General features: G+C 33.2%; 1 protein-coding gene across 1 annotated transcript in view; it reads left to right on the forward strand.

Annotated features, from left to right (window-relative positions):
- The first annotated feature begins 2,275 nt into the window (after window positions 1-2,275).
- nomo (nodal modulator) overlaps window positions 2,276-13,189 on the forward strand; it is a 37,561-nt gene continuing 26,647 nt past the window's right edge. Inside the window, 6 exon segments of the mRNA XM_048200898.1 lie at window positions 2,276-2,470; window positions 2,923-3,012; window positions 9,475-9,520; window positions 9,611-9,711; window positions 9,801-9,907; window positions 10,948-11,020. Coding sequence (XP_048056855.1) covers window positions 2,333-2,470; window positions 2,923-3,012; window positions 9,475-9,520; window positions 9,611-9,711; window positions 9,801-9,907; window positions 10,948-11,020 — 555 coding nt within the window. The 5' untranslated portion in view covers window positions 2,276-2,332.

Here is a 13,189-nt window from a genome sequence, read left to right on the forward strand (position 1 = left end):
TCAGTTCCTTTATTCTCAGAGCAACAAAAGCCAACAGCTTGAGTACGTCTCGCACATAAAGCTTTTGCACTCCTGACCTGGACCATAATGCATCTGCACAGTGCAAAAAATCACGACATGCTCTTGATGTCAGCGAGATGCATCATGGAGTGATTTATATTCTTGAATCTAGTTGAAAATAGTTGATTCGACTTTAGAACTTTTAAGTACGGTGACAAAAAGCCCCAAATATAAATATAATTTCTCTTGGTGCTGATGCAAACAAAGCATTTATCATGCATATATGTTCATCAGAAAGAAAAAAAGTCATATAGGATGGCTTGAGGGAGAGTAAAGCTTGGGATAATTTTCTTTTGAAAGTGAACTAATCTTTCAACTCACCCTTTTGCAACACAACATGAACACAATAAGTATATTGTACCTAACATTTCTTTTTATGTAAGTGCATTAAGACACCTAATATAAACCATATTGGTTGTATGTATTTTGTCAGTGACAACAGATTATGACTTACTATATTAATAGCCAGGTTATTTTTCATTACTCTAGCTAAATGAACCTCTCAGAGGCAGCACAGATCTGCACAATATGACCGTTCTTAGCACTTGAACTGAAGCAGTAAGTGATGTGACTGCTAATGCTGGATCTGTGATGTTATGTGGATATGAATGGAAGCTTTGAGTTTTTAAGGCAGCAGGTGAACTTTCATTTCTAAGTTTAGACAGCTGAAAATGTTTTGTGCTGAACTACATCAACAGACATCATATATATGTGTTCATATGTTTCTATTATGTTTTTTTTTTTTTTCTACTCACTACAGTACTGTACTGTTAGATCCATCTATCCACTTTATCCTCTAAGCTGAGATCACAGCAAACTACAAATGTCTCATACTCACAGCTTGGTCCATATTTTCCAGTCATGTCTTGATGGCCTCTTTTTGTGTTTATAACATCCTATTGCACCACCTACTGGTGATGTTTGTAGCAGCAGGTGGAGATTGTGAATTTCAGGAGAATGGTAAAGTCATTTAAAGGGTTAGTTCACCCAAAAATGAAATTTCTGTCATTTACTCACCCTCATGTCGTTCTACGCCTGTAAGACCTTCATTAATCTTCAGAACACAAATTAAGATATTTTTGTTGAAATCCAATGGCTCAGTGAGGCCTGCATAGCCAGTAATGACATTTCCTCTATCAAGATCCATTAATGTACTAAAAACATATTTAAATCAGTTCATGTGAGTACAGTGGTTCAATATTAATATTATAAAGCCACGAGAATATTTTGGTGCGCCAAAAAAACAATATAACGACTTATATAGTGATGGCCGATTTCAAAACACTGCTTCAGGAAGCTTCGGAGCGTTATGAATCAGTGTATCGAATCATGATTCGGAGCGCCAAAGTCACGTGATTTCAGCAGTTTGGCGGTTTGACATGCGATTCGAATCATGATTCGACACAAAAGATTCATAACGCTCCGAAGCTTCCTGAAGCAGTGTTTTGAAATCAGCCATAAGAGGTTATTTTATTTTTTTGCCGCACCAAAAATATTCTTGTGGCCTTTATAATATTAATATTGAACCACTGTACTCACATGAACTGATTTAAATATGTTTTTAGTACATTAATGGATCTTGAGAGAGGAAATGTCATTGCTGGCTATTGAGGCCTCACTGAGCCATCGGATTTCATCAAAAATATCTTAATTTGTGTTGTGGAACGGCATGAGGGTGAGTAATTAATGACATTATTTTTATTTTTGGGTGAACTAACTCTTTAAGGTTTCTAAAAAAACAGAATATTTTGAATGTGAACATTTATTATTGAATTCAATGCTAAAATTATGTTTTTTAATTTAAATATTTACTACATAAATATGTGAAATTGCAGAAAATTAGCAGCAGCGTTAACTATTTATTTATTTTTAAAAAAATTTTGATGCAAAGATAATATAATACTAAGTATAGTATTATAAATATACATACATTCAAAAAAAAATAAATAAAATAAAAAACTGCAGGATTTGCGATAATGATGACCGTTAAAAACGCGTCATCACAGTCTGTGAAACGAGTCTATTATTCAGTTTATTATTAGTTATAAGAAACTCATGCGATATTAAGGACCTTATTCTGACCGAAAATGATCTAAAATATGCCATATAAATAACAAATTATGATTAAAATAAACTGCTTTTCGAGTTCCCCTCATGAAACAGCCAATGAAAACAATGAATATAGGCACCGCTCGGGACCGACCAATAGGAACGAGCTAAAAATAATTCGCCATGTGCATCACACGTCAGTCCGCCGCACCAGCGCTGCACGATGGCTGGAGTTGAAGAGCTAGCGATTCTTATTCTGTCTGTTTTGTATTTGACATTTGTGAATGGTACCGATGATATCTTGGTAGGCTGTGGGGGGTTTGTCAAGTCAGATGTGGAAATTAATTACTCTGTCATTGAGGTAAGAACACTTAAGGTTTGTGGTGAGGAATGGTTAGCTAGCTAGCTAGTTCCGGAAGTGACCCGGTTCTGATCTGTATGTCATCTGCTGAAGCTGAGAAGTAAAGCTGACGGGCTGTAGATCACATAATCTGTCGAGCCGTCTGTCGTGAATGTAGCAGCAGGTTACCTGACAGCTACTGTCAAGCATTGTCAGCATTTGTTCAAGCATGTTTAATATTATTATCACAGATCTGCCTCGGTTAATTAGATTTGTCTTACTCAAGCTAGTTTATCTGAATGAACTGCAGTCAGTTTGCAGTAGTAGTGTTTCATTTATTAAGATTAAGTATCATAGTGTACATATTAGCCTACTATTTGATGGTCATTTACAGATATATGTGAACACAAGTGTGTTATCTTTAATTTAAATGAGTTTATGGCTAACATTCACCATGTATGTGTTGTTTACAGATAAAGTTGTACACTAAGCAGGGCTCTCTGAAATATCAGACTGAATGTGCTCCAATCAATGGTTACTTCATGATCCCTCTCTATGACAAGGTACAGTAACTTATTCTGAATCAAGATTTTTCATTTAGATGGCTTCAGTTGCATATATAGAGGAATGTGTGATCTAAATTGACTTCTTTTATGATTTTAAGTAGAGATGCACCGATACCGATAGCCGATTATTCAGAGTGATATCTGCCGATACCGATAGTTTGGGGGTTCTGCCTTTTATACCTTCTTTTAAATTGATAATTTCATTATTATTAATAATTAATCATTATATTTTTAATTATTATACTTTGAAAGAAATGTATTCTCTCAATTTCATCAACTTGTTTTAGAGTAACTGGTATCAGATATAAATGAATATGGAAGTAAATTAATGCCAAATGTTTTTGAAATAAAAAGCTTGTTGAATTGCTCTAACTGAAAAAAAATATGCATTACATTAGCTGTACTTGCATTTAGATGCACTGTATTTTTAAGGCTTGCATTTTTATGGGATGAAATTCAACACAGTCGTATATTTAAGCTGTGAATATTTCAATTAAAAATATTTCACACACATTTTCATTATTAAAAATTAAATAATTCATATTCACATTTCAAATTTCACTTCCAAGATATTTATTCTGTTTAAAAATACAACCTATAAAATTCGACTAGCAATTTTCAGTCCATTTTATTTCACTTTACAAATTCGCTTCCACAAATTCAGTGGCCCAAATTCGGCAGAAAATTCAACATTTCACATCCGGGAACTGCAGGAAGAGCAGTAGAGTGCCGATGCATCATCTCTATCTGCTGTTAGTCTTCTTCACCAGCAGGTGCCGCTAGCGGCTGTTTAGGAAGACCAAAGCAACGCTAGTAAGTCATTCATTCATAAAAACGGATTTACAGAATTAGAGCAAGCGGTAAGTGAATGTGTGATGATTATCAGGGCCAGTATAAATGCAGAAAAGCTGATAAAGACACAAAAGCTGCATTTATGTTTAATTCAGTGTATTTACGCTTACTTTCCCTGTGTAGCTACAGCTTTCTCTACAGTGAACAAGATAACGTTATTGCCCGATGCTGGTGTATAGATCAAACGTTAAATCTGAGATAGACATATATTTCTCTCTGTTGTTTAGTTTCCTTAACTTTATATCGCAGCGCTGTGTTGTAATACTAGGGCTTCCCTCATCCGTCATAGCTGCCATCAGGACATATAAACTCTTAACACAGCTTAATGGACTCGTACAGTGATATAAAAGACCAAACTCGCACCTCATTTGTGATGTAGGTTAGACTATATAGGCTGCAAGAAAGCAGATACTGGCATAAAGTTGATTTGACGCTGAACGTTTGATTATGATATTCGCAAATTTAGGGACTGTCTCTAAAGTTACAACATTCTGTATTCACGTTTCTACCTTCTACCAAACTCTTGTAGACACACATGCACATATACATATTCAAACACACCTCACTCAAAGTACATGCATATATACTATTTCTTTTTTTTTTTTTTACACGTTCATCACACAATTTTTTTTACTTTGTTCATTTTTTATTTTACCTGATCATAGATTATCCTGCTTATACAAATTTTAAATAAAATTTAGAAATAAAATTAACTAAGTAGAACTAATTGTGTGATGAATGTGTAAAAAAAAGAAAAAGTATATGTGCATGTACTTTGAGTTGAGTGTGTTTGAATATGTGTGTGTGAGTGAGAGAGAGAGAGAGAGAGAGAGAGAGAGAGAGAGAGAGAGAGAAGGGTGCATCACTCTTCGACCTGGCACCTATAGATGAACACTTCACAGGTAGTTTTGGTGATTGTAAATCATTCTCATCAAATGCTATTGAGCTTTAAATTATGGCATTTTTTTGTATGATCCAATACAGTAGTGAAATACATAGCAATCTTTACATATTACTTGACAGTTTATTTGGAAACACTTTACAGTAAGGTTCATAATGTATTAACTAATGTGAACTATCCATGAGCAACACATTTGTTGTTGTATTTGTTAATCTTTGTTAACGTTAATAAAAATACAGCAGTTCATTGTTCATGTTACTTCACTGTGCATTAACTAAAGTTGACAAATACAACTCTTGATTTTAATAATGTATTAGTAAATGCTGGAATTAACATTAACAAAGATTAGTAAGTGCTGTAGAAGTGCAGTTCATTGTTCGTTCATATCAACTATTTAATATAAAGTGTTACCTTTTATTTTAATAAACATCAAAAATCTAAAAGGTTTGCATTATACCTGACACCTAGATGAACAATTTACAGTTGGTTTTGTGACTAAGTCATTCTCTTTAAATGCTATTGAAGATAGAAACGTGAATACAGAATGTTGTAACTTTAGAGACAGTCCCTAAATTTGCGAATATCATAATCAAACGTTCAGCGTCAAATCAACTTTATGCCAGTATCTGCTTTCTTGGAGCCTATATAGTCTAACCTACATCACAAATGAGGTGCGAGTTTGGTCTTTTATATCACTGTACGAGTCCATTAAGCTGTGTTAAGAGTTTATATGTCCTGATGGCAGCTATGACGGATGAGGGAAGCCCTAGTATTACAACACAGCGCTGCGATATAAAGTTAAGGAAACTAAAGGATTTAACGTTTGATCTATACACCAGCATCGGGCAATAACGTTATCTTGTTCACTGGAGAGAAAGCTGTAGCTACACAGGGAAAGTAAGCGTAAATACACTGAATTAAACATAAATGCAGCTTTTGTGTCTTTATCAGCTTTTCTGCATTTATACTGGCCCTGATAATCATCACACATTCACTTACCGCTTGCTCTAATTCTGTAAATCCGTTTTTATGAATGAATGACTTACTAGCGTTGTTTTGGTCTTCCTAAACAGCCGCTAGCGGCACCTGCTGGTGAAGAAGACTAACAGCAGATAGAGATGATGCATCGGCACTCTACTGCTCTTCCTGCAGTTCCCGGATGTGAAATGTTGAATTTTCTGCCGAATTTGAGCCACTGAATTTGTGGAAGCGAATTTGTAAATCGAAATAAAATGGACTGAAAATTGCTAGTCGAATTTTATAGGTTGTATTTTTAAACAGAATGAATATTTTGGAAGTGAAATCTAAAAGGTGAATATGAATTACTGAATTTTTAATAATGAAAATGTGTGTGAAATATTTTTAATTGAAATATTCACAGCCTAAATATACGACCATGTTGAATTTCAGCCCATAAAAATGCAAGCCTTAAAAATACAGTGCATCTAAATGCAAGTACAGCTAATGTAATGCATATTTTTTTCAAATAGTGCAATTCAACAAGCTTTTTATTTCAAAAACATTTGGCATTATTTTACTTCCATAAATGAACACATTACTCAAATTAATATTAACACACATTTCTTAACTTTCTGAATGTTATTAATTCATACAATTACTATTAATCTTGAACATCAAACTGGTTTCTTAGCGTTTTCTTTACATAAAGCATAAATGCAGTGCATTTTCCTGCCCTCTTTTGATTGACAGGATATATCGGCCCTGATTATCGGTTGTTTTTAAACCGATTATTGGCCGATATATCGGTGTATCTCTAATTTTAAGCCATAAAATAATGACAACTCCATGCATGTTCCTGTTCGTTCGATGAAAAGAACTAGGGATGCACCGATATGAACGTTTTGGCCGATACGATAACCGATAATTCCTTATATTTGAAAGCCGATAACCGATATATTGGCCGATAAATCTAAATCCAAATTTTTATATCATTTTTGAGAGGCTGATTATAAAAACAAAAGTCTCACCATTAAAAGCAATTGTCCTAATCACACAATTATAATGTTCTCATTATAATATTATGTATCTTATATGACAGACTTGAGCTGCACATGTTGCACGTAACTGTATTTTCCTTTGTGAAGTGATTTCAGTCATATTTTTAAGCAATTTAAAACCATCATGATGAACAGTGCACATCTGAAGTGTCTCAGCTGAAGGATTATTTATTATTATTAGTATTACCATTATTTATCGGCTTTAATATATCGACCAAATTCCTATTCGGGGCGATAACGACATTAAAAATGAACATATATCGGCCGATACCAATATTGTGATCGATATATATCGGGCATCCTTTAAAAAATGACCTTCTGTGTAATAAGTATCATCTAGCATTAATGGCAATCAAATGGTAAATAATAGGCTGGTTTTACATTATCTACTTATGACAAAATGACATCTAGAACATCAATTATAAGCAAATGTTTAGCTTTTTATTTGAATATTCTTCTATTTTTATGACTACTCTTTTCCACCTTTTCTGTTTACATAACTCCCCTCATTTCCATATATAATATTTCTTCATATTGCTGCTTATTTATAATTGTTCTCAAATTAATTTTAAAAAGTAGGCTTTATGAACAAAGCTTTATGCACTTTTGATCATCAGTAAATGTTTGATTAAATGCAATTAATCAGATATAAGCCCTAATTTTATTTTATGTACTTCATTGACAAAACATTAATCCCAGTGTTCTCCCCCAAACAATGCACAAGTTAAAGGCTATAAAAACAAACGTTCTATACATTGTCTGCAGTAAATTGTAAATGTTTGGAAGCCAATTAAACATATTTTACTGAACTGCAATGTTTTTAATGTAAATAGACAACGGTTTTATTCAGAGACGTGTTTAACTGATGTTTAAAAAGTAGGCTATAATCTGAATGTATTTAAGAATTTCTATCTTGTATTAATCTGAATTTTTTTTTTTTTTTTTTAAATTAATTTATGCATTTTGTTGTTCTGTTTTCGCCATGAAAATAGCCTTGTTGCTGATATGGCATGGATGGATGGATGGATTTGTTGATTGATTGATTGATTGATTGATTGATTGATTGATTGATTGATTGATTGATTTGATTTGATTTGATTTGATTTGAATGAATGAATGAATGAATGAATAAATAGGAAACCAATTTGGCTGCAAGACTAATTTGAATTATGATAGATGATAAATAATTTTAAAAGTAAAATTAAGAGGTAGATCCCTCATACACTGCAAAAATGCTTTTCTTATTTAGTATTTTTGTCTGGTTTCCAGTCCAAATATCTAAATATTCTTAAATTCAGATGCCTTTACTAGATAAGTAAAATGACATAAAGATATTGTTCTTGTTTTCTTGGAAAAAGTCTTAAAACAAGCAACATTATCTGCCAAGGGGGTAAGAAAAATAATCTTGTTTCTGTTGAAAACTTGTTTCTGTCCTAAACAGAAACAAGATTATTTTTCTTACCCCTTGTTTTAAGCAAAAACTCACTTAATTTTTTTTTTTTTTTCAGAAAAGAAGAAAAATCTTATGTCATTTTACTTATCTAGTAAAAGCATCTTGATTTAAGATTTTTTTTGATATTTAGATTGGAAACAAGACAAAAATACTAAATAAAAAAAGCATTTTTTGCAGTGTTGTAAATTATATTTAGTTAACTATTATTTTACATATATATATATATATATATATATATATTATTTTATATATATATATATATATATTAAAGCTGCAGTCCGTGATTTTTGGCCCTCTAGCGGTTAATAAACAGAACTGCATGTGTCTTGCGGAAGAACATTGTAACCGGATCTACTTTTCTCCGTGTATGTCTATGGCAAGTCACGCAGTTACTGTGATACTCTGCGGCGAATCCTACCAGTCCGGTCTGAAATAGTCCAGAATATAAACACTTATTATAAGCGTACCATAATGATTCAGGGTAAGACAAAAACACGGTTTGGAAAATGGATTCATGTTTGTACATTCTCATTATATAATTTTTGTAACATTTTTAACACAAAAAAAGTTGCGAACAGCAGCTTTAAGGAAATATTTATTATAGTATTATAAAGATACTTAGGATACTTGACTTTATATTCATTATTCAAATAAGAATATATCAGGGAAAGTGTAAGGTGCACTGGAGGAAAACACTTTGCTCTCTTGAAGATAGACGACAGCATCAGGCCATCTTCCCGTGCTCTTTTCATCTACAAACCTTTCCGGATTGATGCATTAAAATCAAATTGCAATGCATGTTTCAACCCAAATGAGTTTATTTATGATGCATCGTGAAATTCAGTATATTTTGCAGCCCTAATCAGCAGAATGATGAAGATTCCTCAGTGGAGTTTACACTAATCACATTAGGACTTGCAAATTGCTGCAAGCTTCTCTGGTGGTGTAAATTGGGGCGAAATTCATTTTTGACATGCCCGTCTATTTTTAACTGGCTGAGGGAGCGCTGCCAGGCAGTATTTCATCTTTATACCTGCAAGCTTCACCTTCATTCACACCGTCAGAGAGGCAGTTTTCAGCATCAGTGACTTCGATGAGTGTCAACATGTAGAATAAAACACAGATAGACAAAAGTCTTCCTTCATACACTGCATTATATGACAATTAATCGTCAGCACATAATGATCGTAGCCTGTGTGTATGTTTGCACTAATTGGGACTGCCATCTTTTACAGGGTGATTTTGTTATAAAGATAGAACCACCATCAGGATGGAGCTTTGGTAAGGAACAATTTCACATATCAAGTGATAAAATTGTGCATAATTCAATCTTCAAGTTCATTTATACTGTCATGTATTATCTGAATGCAGAACCAACGACTGTGGACCTACATGTGGATGGAATTACTGACATCTGCACTAAAGAACAAGACATCAACTTCGTCTTTACAGGGTTTTCAGTCCTGGGAACTGTAAGCTGAAATTTTGTACATCTGACTTTGTAAATCAGTTTTTGGTGAGGTAAAAAATAATAATCTGCTCATTTTCTTCACTCATTCAGGTCTTGAGTAAAGGGCATTTGTTGGGGCCTGCAGGGGTTGAAGTAAGTTTGAGGAAAGCAGGAGAAGATGATGTTCTTCAGAGTGTCCTGACACAAGCTGGAGGACAGTGAGTAGATTTTTTTTTTTAAATTTCATAAATTGGTCACACTAGACACTGATCCTGAAAGATTACTTCAGACACCATGAGCTTGATATGTCACGCTTTGATCCTTCTTTGATACCTCTGATTTAATTGAATTGCTTATAGGTTTTTTAAAGGGTTAGTTCACACAAAAATGAAAATTCAGTTTCACCCTCATGTCATTCCACACCTGTAAGACCTTCGTTCATCTTCAGAACACAAATTAAGATATTTTTGATGAAATCCGAGACGTACATGACTCATCCATAGACTGCAATATAATCAACGCTTTCAAGGTCCAGAAAGGTACTAAAGACATCGTTAAAACAGTCATGTGACTGCAGTGGTTCAACCTTAATGTTATGAAGAGACGAGAATACTTTTTGTGCGCAAAAACAAAACAAAAATAATGACTTCATTCAACAATCTCTTCTCTTCTCTGTCATTATCTTATGTAGGTGACGCAGTAACACAGTGAAGCTTCCGTGTTTACGTCCGAATGCCGGCTCACTATTGGCCGAAGCTGATCACGTGATCAGCACGACGTGTGCGTGTGTGATACTGACGCAGGAGTCGACCAATAATGAGTCGGCGTTCTGATGTAGAACCTGGAAGCGCTGGACGTAAACAACGTATGAGAATGACACAGAAGAGAAGAGATTGTTGAATAAAGTCGTTATTTTTGTTTTGTTTTTGCACACAAAATGTATTCTCGTCGCTTCATAACATTAAGGTTGAACCACTGCAGTCACATGACTGTTTTAACAATGTCTTTAGTACCTTTCTTGGAACCATTTCAGATATTTCAGTATTGATGCATGTCTAAATATATCACAAATTCTGAGTATGGGACACCATTCTTGGCTATTTAAAAAAAAAAAAAAGTAACAATATACCAATGATTCTCTTTTTTCAATTCAAAATAAATTTATTATTTTTACTGTACAAATACCCCATTCGCAAATAGAAAAAAACATCTTACCCTATCTATCTTGCTTTTTTTTTTTTTTTTTTTTTTTTTACAGGTATACTTTCCTCAAGGTGCTTCCAGGAAACTATGACATCACCGCCTCTCATGTCTCATGGACCCTTGAGCAGGTACAGTATAAAGTACAAACTAGCTTGTTGGCAAAACAGTTCTCAATGACAGATAGGTCAACACCCGAAGAAAGCTGCCACTACATTTCTATGTTTGTTTATACATAACATTGGTCAGAGCGTCTCTCATTTAAATAAAAATACAGTTTTGTGTACTTAGTTTATTGTTCAAATTAAATAAATAAATAAAAAATTATTTATAAAACGTTTTTTTTTTTTTTTAACTGCAAAGTGCTAAACAATAAAAGAGAAAGAAAAAAAAAAAAAACAATTAACCACAAATACCATATGCAAAAACAAATATAGACAATAGAAGACACAAATGTAATCTACAGTATAAGGTATAGAAACCAAGCAAGTTTTTAGACGCAACTTGAACAATATCCAAAAGCAGCTTATTATTCGATCTAAGGGATCTAGAGGAGCAGCAAGTATTGAGAAGCTCTGAAAATATAAAAGCATGAAGAGCTTTAAAAATATACAGTACAGACCAAAAGTTTGGAACCACTAAGATTTTTAATGTTTTTAAAAGAAGTTTCGTCTGCTCACCAAGGCTACATTTATTTAATTAAAAATACAGTAAAAAACAGTAATATTGTGAAATATTATTACAATTTAAAATAACTGTTTTCTATTTGAATATATTTCACAAAGTAATTTATTCCTGTGATCAAAGCTGAATTTTCAGCATCATTACTCCAGTCTTCAGTGTCACATGATCCTTCAGAAATAATTCTAATATGCTGATCTGCTGCTCAAGAAACATTTAATGTGTACAATTGTACAAAATATTTGTGTACAATATTTTTTTTCAGGATTATTTGATGAATAGAAAGTTCAAAAGAACAGTGTTTATCTGAAATCTAATCTTTTGTAACATTATAAATGTCTTTACTGCCACTTTTGATTGATTTAATGCATCCTTGCTGAATAAAAGTATTCATTTCTTTAATTTCTTTTCAAAAAAATAAAAATAAAAATTCTTACTGACCCCAAACTTTTGAGCGGTAGTGTATAATGCTACAGAAGCTTTGTATTTCAGATAAATGCTGTTCTTTTGAACTTTCTATTCATCAAGGAATCCTGAAAAAAAGTAAAACTGTTTTCAACATTGAAAATAATCATAAATGTTTATTGAGCAGCAGATCAGCATATTAGAATGATTTCTGAAGGATCATGTGACACTGAAGACTGGAGTAACGATGCTGAAAATTCAGCTTTGATCACAGGAATAAATTACTTTGTCAAATATATTTAAATAGTACACAGTTATTTTAAATTGTAATAATATTTTCACAATATTACTGTTTTTTACTGTATTTTTAATTAAATAAATGTAGCCTTGGTGAGCAGACGAAACTTCTTTTAAAAACATTAAAAATCTTAGTGGTTCCAAACTTTTGGACTGTACTGTACATCAACACCTTGAATTCTATTCGCTGCTTGACAGGTAACCAAAGAGAGGCCCAGACAGGAGTAATATGGTCTCTTGTAGGGTTACCCTCAACTAAAGATTTTTCTAGTTGACTTGTAGTCGTTCATTTAAGCAATTAGTCGACTAATTGCGCGTTTATATTAATAAACCATATAAATCATAATAATGAGCCTTTAATCGTTTATATATAATATATATATATATATATAGCCTAATCAGTGGTCAAATGCATGCATAAAGCTTGCAGCAGCGCACCGGCAAACGTATTGATTATGAATGTGGCGAGAAAAAAACTACTGAAGATTTATTGATAATCTAGTGTTTTCTGTGTTTTCGGCTGCAGAGATGAAGTCAATGATGCCACAGTAGTGGACGCGCCTATATGCATGTTTCATACGGATTACATAACCTGACAATATTTGAATCTGTTCATTTAAAAGTAGACATTTCAAGCTTTCCATAGATATATTTCTCATGTCTGTGAGGCAAATATACGCTGAGTTTCGGTTCGTTTTTGTGACACGCTCAAGTTCACAGAGACCGAGACGGCAGAAAGCTCATCCTGTTTGTTTTCATTATTTTAGAAAAATGCAACGTTTTGTTGTTATTCTGAGTTTACATACATAAAAGCAAACCATTTCCAGTTTCAAATGTTGGATTACTCTTATCTGTATAATCAAAAATGACGGAGTATTTTAAGTTAAATGCAAGTGATCGCACCGGCGCCTCCATGT

This window comes from Megalobrama amblycephala, linkage group LG8 (assembly GCF_018812025.1).
Source record: "Megalobrama amblycephala isolate DHTTF-2021 linkage group LG8, ASM1881202v1, whole genome shotgun sequence".
NCBI lineage: Eukaryota > Metazoa > Chordata > Actinopteri > Cypriniformes > Xenocyprididae > Megalobrama > Megalobrama amblycephala.